This window comes from Saccostrea cucullata, unplaced genomic scaffold, assembly GCF_032062105.1.
Source record: "Saccostrea cucullata isolate Sc308-1 unplaced genomic scaffold, CSIRO_AGI_Scuc_v1 ctg15491, whole genome shotgun sequence".
In the NCBI taxonomy this organism is placed as follows: Eukaryota; Metazoa; Mollusca; class Bivalvia; order Ostreida; family Ostreidae; genus Saccostrea; species Saccostrea cuccullata.
In genome coordinates this window covers 4,341-11,498 of record NW_026918577.1, presented here as the reverse complement: position 1 = coordinate 11,498, position 7,158 = coordinate 4,341, and the positions used below count along the sequence as shown (strand labels likewise).

Here is a 7,158-nt window from a genome sequence, read left to right as displayed (position 1 = left end):
GACATCCAGTCTTCTCAGTCCTTTGATTTTTAGATTTTCAAGTAAAAAAGCTGGCATTTTTTTTTTTTAGTAAATATGCATGGCTGATATAAATCTTATTAAATCAGCAGAAAAATGTCAACTAACCAAAAGTTTATAAAAAGAAATAATCTACATAAGCTGATATCCTTCATTGTGAGTAGTTAGCTTTTTCGGCAAATATCGTAAAAATGAAGTGAAAAGTTTTTATTTAGGTGTCATAACCACCTTTAACCAAATTCATAATTTTGTAGTCACTTTTTATGTTTATAAGAAATTTACTTGCAAATTTTGGTGTTGGTTAAAGGTGGTTGTGACATGCGTAGGAATTATCTAACACAGCCACCCTATTGATTTTTCCCATTACTCTAATGCTAATACGTACCGATAGTACCTTACTTTGTGACCCTATATCATTAAAAATACTATTGTATCATTAACCAACTAATATTTATCATTAAATTGGAACATAAGCCTAGTGATTCATGCAATTTTTAAGGGAAAAAATACTATCTCAAAATTTGAAGTCATTGTAGGCCGCAAAACGGCCTTATAGAGAATGATCCTTTATTCAAATCATGGCCCTTTGGGGTAGGGAGGGAAACAATGGGGAATCAAATTCAAATTATTATGAAGTGATATATAGGAAGAAAATGTTTTTAAAAAATCTATTTATCAAGAACAGCAAAGTCATATGCTGTATTAATATGAAGGCATTCTAAAGTAGTATTAAATTCAAGCCCCCCCCCCCCCCCCCTCTCAGTAAACTGTTCAGTTCTGATCTGAGTTTTTTCCCTAGCCGATTTGCTCAGGTGAGCAATGTGGCCTCTGGGCCTCTTGTTTTTAATTTTGCAGGTTTTCAAAGCACAATAAGGAATCTCAAAATAGTCAGCCACTGTGAAGAATCAGGTATTAAAAGCCTTCCTTTCAATGAAAAAAAAACATTCAAATAAGTAAACAATTTTCTGACATACATGTTAATTTATTATAACAATTGTCCATAAAATAAATATCTCTGAAAAAATACTTAAGGCAATACAGAAACAATGCATATCATTTAAATCTATGGCAATGAGTTTCCGACCGGGTTTGTACAAAATTTAACCCAGTGAGGATGACGTGATATGTACATGTACATTACAACAATTACTGTTTATTTAATCATGAATAGAAAAGATTTCAATGATCGTTATTTTTCTCATAAATAAGTGATATTGAAAAAAAAGCAATTTTAAATCTTATTTCCATCTTTCTTCAAAGGACATTTTGCGCTTAAATTGGAACCGACCAAATGATTTTTTGGGGGAAAAAAAACCCACACCAGAATAGCAAAAACATAGCAGACATATATAATCAGACCTAGGAACATGCTGAAAAACGTTGGAAGAATCAATGGCCCACTTAAAGTATAAAAATACATGTTCTCGTACACTGTATAAATCATCGAGCAACCATACAGCAATAAGCAATAGTTTGCTCTCATCTAAAATAATGTATAAAAGTTAAAAATATAAAACTTATACAAAAAAAAGAATTCTACAAAATATAGTATACATTTCTTGATTATATCCGTTTATTGTAAAAATATATCACAGATCCCTCACCCGTTGCGTAATACATACATGTACAAGTGTTCTACTGTATAGAAGCTTTTTACAAGCCAACACTAAAATACTAGACATTGACCAATTAGGCCCTATTACTCTAATCTTAAATACAAATCAAATTAAAGTAGAAATTGTACAAACATATAGGTTTTTCCCTTTCACTGGCAAAATTATAGTTTTACGCGCACTCTTTCTCTCTCTCTCTCCCCCTTTCTCTCTCTCTCTCTCTCCGTTTCTCTCTCTCTCTCTCTCATTTAAAACCTGTATTTGTGACACCATTTGAAAATGTTGCTTCGTTGCTTTCTCCAGACCTCCTAGCTGAACAGCGCATGCCTATGATTACCACAAACTGTAGTAAAATGATTCCCGCCAAAACACCGATAATTATATAGAACCTCAGGTGCGGAATGGTGTCTGAAATAAAATACAAGGTTTGTTGGTGCTAGCTAACGATGATATGATTAAAATACCACTACGGTACATTCTAGTTCAGCAGACATGATTTCCATTTTTTTACTCAGAACTGCTTCTGCACATGCTCTGCTCGAGGCTAGTGATATAGTTAACATCTTCTTACACTGTTTTGCCGTAATATATATGTTTTGTACAGAAATAAGTTGATAATATACATTTCTAAACATAATCCTATTTAAACATTGAACTATAGAATGACTTTTTTCTCATCCATCTTTCATAATTATCCTTTTAACAAAGTTTAATTGAGACTTCATGATAAATGATAAACTATGACTTTCATTACCTTCTTCCTCGGGGATTGCGACAATTTCAGAAGCATCAACTTCAAAATTTCCGCAAGTAGGAAAATTTGGCGGGATTTTGGGGAGGTTTGGAAAAGATTCATTGAGCAGCATAGCCATTCCATCGGAAGAGTGAAGTTCAATATGACAATGCATGATCCACAATCCAGGGTTATCGGCCTTAATTCTGACCACAACGTAGCCCCCACTGGGGACTATAATTGTATCCTTGCGCGGTGGATTTTGAAGTTCTAAACCAGGAACATTTCCGTTTAACCAAGACTGATCACTCCAAGTTGCTTCATTACAGAAGCTTTTGTCCACTGGAACTCCCCCTCTACAGTCGATGTCTGCATTAACTGCTATAAACTGGCCAGTTGTCTGGTTGTAATCTGCGTATCCCATCTTCAAAACATAGAATGAATGTCCATGCATATGTACTGGATGGGCCCATCCACGGCCTACACCCATGTTTAAGAGGACCATTTGAATTGTATCACCATGATCAAGATCTAGGGAATATGAACAACTACATAATTTTTGTTCACCGCATCCAGCCTCATCACATGATCTTGTTATTTCCTTTGGTTGTGAAACACCAGACACAGTTGGAAATACCAATGATCTCCCATTTACAGATCCAGGAAATCTATCAGTGCCGGGAAAGGCATAATTCAGGAAGTATTCCTTGAATTTTCCTTTAACAAATGGCGGTGCTGGATCATCGGTCGCAGTTGAACGAAGTGTATCAAAGCGGATGCATTCTGTGTGTTCATCTTGAGGAAAGTAAGTAAATGGACAGTTTAAAACAGAGCATTTGTTCCCTGCCGTGCACTGTTTTCGATTAGTTTTGGGTTCTTCCACAGGAGCTCCATCATATCGTAAAATAGCTTTCGCTACTGTCGTCCGTGGTATTCTTTCGAGAGTCTTCCCACGTATCCAATAATTGTCAATCGTCTGATTCGCTTCCAGAATGAAGTCAAAGCGCTCACCAGGATTAACAACAAAAGACTCGACTGTCTTTGGTTGAACGGGGTATCCATCAGACTCTATGATAGTAATCACGTGATCATCTACAGACACTCTGAATGGATAAAGACCTCCCACTCCGATCACACGAAAGCGGTAAGTTGACCCTAGGGTCACATTGAAAACTTCTAGTGGAGCTTCATTGTGAATACCATTATCTGGATCTGAATAGTAGCGCCCCCTACCATTGATCAACCCTGCGTCCGCCTTAAAAAGACTAAAGTAACTACCGTCGAGGGATTGGGAAGGTGCATATTTAGTTCTATTCTCGATGATCCCGTAAGTCATCAACTGAAATCCTTTATTGGCATCCCAATCATGATTCCATTCCATGATTTGGAGGATGTGCTCTGGAAGGGGGTTTGGTTCTTTTTTACGAATGACAAAAGCTCCCAATAAACCTTCGACACGCTGGGCTCCTGAGTGAGAATGGTACCAAAATGTCCCTGCCGGATGGGCCTTGAACTTGTACGTGAATGTTTGTCCGGCTTCAATGGGACATTGTGATACAAAGGGAACTCCATCCATGTACGGTGATCCTTCTTGAGGCACTCCGTGCCAGTGAATCGTGATGGCGTCGGAATGTAACTGGTTCTTTACTCTTATGATAACAGTTTGTCCCTCGTAAACGATAATATCAGGTCCTGGAAGTGTTCTATTGGCGACCACTATGAGACGTTTAGACTCCCATCCATCCCCTGTTACTATTTCGCTCAAAGGAACGGGCTCGGCTTGAGAAATATTTGTCACTCTGTAGTCGTACAGTTTCCCTTGTTTTGGATACACGGCCCTGTTTGCAGCACTGGTCATTGTTAAGTAGTGCTCAATAACAAGCGACGTCTCACAAACGTTTGCTGTACTATCACATGTATACCCAACTGCTGAAGTCACAGATAAAAGGAATATGAAGAGTTCCATTAAAAGCATTTTAATTCGCTGAAAATATAAAATGAAAGATAAGAAGATAATTAATGAAGATTATTCAAGTTCTAAAGTCCAAGTCCATAAAATGATATACAAAATAGGAGCGGAGAAAACACGGACCTCCAAAACATCAGAGGTGGGATCAGGTGCCACTGAGGAGTGAGCAAACCCTGCCGACCGTTCACACCTGCCTTGTGCTCCTTGTCATGATCGGGAAATAACGAAATAATCTGTCGTCAGTTTAGTGTATAAATAATAACTTAACCATGCGCGGATCTAGATGTGGGTCGGGGGAAGGGGGGGTCTGGACCCCCTCTCCTGGAATTTGCAGTGATACTAATTTATAAATTGATACACTAAACCAAATAAAAAGTGACCTTGGATCCCCCCTCCTCCCTAGAACACGGAGACCCCCCTCCCTTGAAAACGCGGACCTGTGCTAAGTTGGTATGAAAAGCAATAGGTATAAAGCATTAGAAGTCAAAAGTCAAACCGTATCGAATCATCTTAGAGATACACCGTATATATGCAGGTGATGAAGGTATATACTTGCTGAATAAGTAAGGGAAGTTGAAATGAACATAACTTTCAATGGATACTACGTGTTTTTGTATAATTTTCTTTGACAATTTGTGTTAACTTAAACAATTTAATAAAGATATTTAACTGTCTTTTTTTTCTAGTAGAGCAACCTTTTCTGAACCCATTCTGACTTTCTTTAAAAGTTTGACATCTTCTGCATAATTCTTTAAACGGTCATTTATAAAGAATAATTCTCGTAAAAAGTTTACCCAGGCAGCTTAAATAATAATCAGGCGATAATAATGCTATAGTATTATGCATGATAAGGAAAGTGAGTTTTGCAAATTAACCACCCCGTCTTAATTTCTATGAGAAAAACTTATGAGGGCGGAAAAAGGGGAAAATGCAACATGACCCCCCCCCCCCCAGTTTACATTATTAAAATTTCATAAAGAGGCCAGATGAAATAAATCTTTAGATTCTCGTCCTAATTTGCTAAAAAATCGGGGCGGGTGGGCGGATTTTATTTTTTATAATTGTTAAATTATAAGTATCAACAAAACATGGACTCTTCGTACACATTTTTTTCATTATGTTAATGCCAGTATGAATAGATTTTATTCTTTTCATATTCTTTGAGATAGTTAAAGAAGATTCTTGCTTTAAAAATGAAATATTTATTGTTAATTAACAAATTATCAAGTACACAAATACGGTACACGCCAAACAAAATGAGGTGGGAATACCAATAAATTGTGCATGCATAACTTCTCATCGGCCTTAATTTCCACAAATACCATTTTGTTTTACCAACAAATCTCTGTTTTCTGTAAAATATCATAGATTTCCTCCTTCCTAAAAAAAAAAAAATGATGGTTTTTGAGACTTGACATGTTCGACATTAAAATAGTATTTTGCAAAATCTATAAACCATTCTGATAAGAAATTCTACTGAAAAACCTAGGCTAGACTTGCTCAAGTCTCTATGTTTTTAGGTCACCTGAGTCACTCAGGTGACCTATTGCTATCTGTTTTCGTCCGTCGTCGTGCGTCGTGTGTCGTGCGTCGTGTGTCGTGTGTTAACATTTGAACATTTTCAGCTTCTTCTCTGCAACCACTGAACCAATTTCAACCAAATTTGGCATAAAGCATTTATGGGTGAAGGGGAACAAAAATTGTGAATTTCATGATCCCTGCCCCCCTGGGGCCTGAGGGGTGGGGCCAAAACACTTAAAATTAATGCAATCTTTAAAAATCTTCTTCTTTACTCCTGGACATCAAGCCGGCAAACTGTTTGCATGATTGTAATCAGCAAGGATGCCTCTACCAAAATTGTGAAATTCATGGCCCTGGGGTCAGGGGTTCTGGTGTTAGGGCGGGGCTAAATAAGTATATTAGTGAAAATGCATTATTTCTTTGAAAGTCTTCTTCTCTGCTCCTGGGCATTAGATAAACCAACTAAGTACATAGTTATGATGAGCAAGAGTGCCTCTACTAAAATTGTGAATTTTATGGCCCCAGGGTCAGGGGCTCTGGTGTTAGGGCGGGGCTCTATATATATATTGATTATACAGTGAAAATGCATTAATTCTTTGAAAATCTTCTTCTCTGCTCCTAGGTATTAAATAAACAAATTCAGTATATACTTATGATGATCAAGGGTGTACCTTTCAAAATTGTGAAATTTGTGGCCCAGGGGTGAGGGGCTTTAATAGGTATGTTCCGGGGTGGGGCAAACTTGGTCATATACTGAATATGCAGTTTGAAAATTGTCTTTTATTTCTTCATTGTGATCAAGCAGTCAAACTGTTGGTATGCTTATAATAATCAATAAACCTTATAATTTTAGAATGCATGACCCCTGGATTTTGGGGATAGAGGCCCCGGGTTAGGGCTTTAAGTTGCAAATATTATATTGAAATAAGTGTAATGTTGCATTGAAAATTTTCATAGTAAATTGATTATTAAAATATGCAATAACAAATATTTGTGTAAAAACGTTGTTTATAAACAATGTATGAAATTATAGCGCCCTAGATTTTTTTTATTTGATTTCAATAATCCGGAAATATAGCTGCATACGAGGCCCGTATACTTCGTGCTTTAGAATATCTCACGCATGCGTACAATCGGCAAATTCAGTGTCTTCCGGCAACTTGAAGAAGTCTTGGCAGAAAATCAAGCGTCAAAATACGATTTTAATTTCATTTCAGTTTTAAGAGTTTGTATTATTTACGGTGGGTATGAGTGGTGCAGTTTTTAAGTTTAAACAGCATGGAATATGACGTGCTTTAGCTAAT

The 7,158-nt window shown here is 36.9% G+C and overlaps 1 protein-coding gene across 1 annotated transcript; it reads right to left on the bottom strand.

The window, feature by feature from the left end:
- Nucleotides 1–825: 825 nt before the first annotated feature.
- Nucleotides 826–4,348, bottom strand: LOC134268121 (uncharacterized). The gene is made up of 2 exons (XM_062750327.1): nt 2,386–4,348; nt 826–2,039 (listed from the first exon to the last, which is right to left on the bottom strand). The coding sequence occupies exons 1-2, from the start codon at nt 4,337–4,339 to the stop codon at nt 1,876–1,878; spliced, it is 2,118 nt and encodes a 705-aa protein (XP_062606311.1). The 5' UTR covers nt 4,340–4,348; the 3' UTR covers nt 826–1,875.
- Nucleotides 4,349–7,158: the final 2,810 nt, after the last annotated feature.

Excerpts from the sequence above, each read along its gene's own strand:
- LOC134268121 (XM_062750327.1), bottom strand. The coding sequence starts at position 4,339 with ATGCTTTTAATGGAACTCTTCATATTCCTTTTATCTGTGACTTCAGCA. Across the intron at positions 2,040-2,385 it reads CGCAATCCCCGAGGAAGAAG|ACACCATTCCGCACCTGAGG; the intron begins GTAATGAAAGTC and ends ATTTTATTTCAG.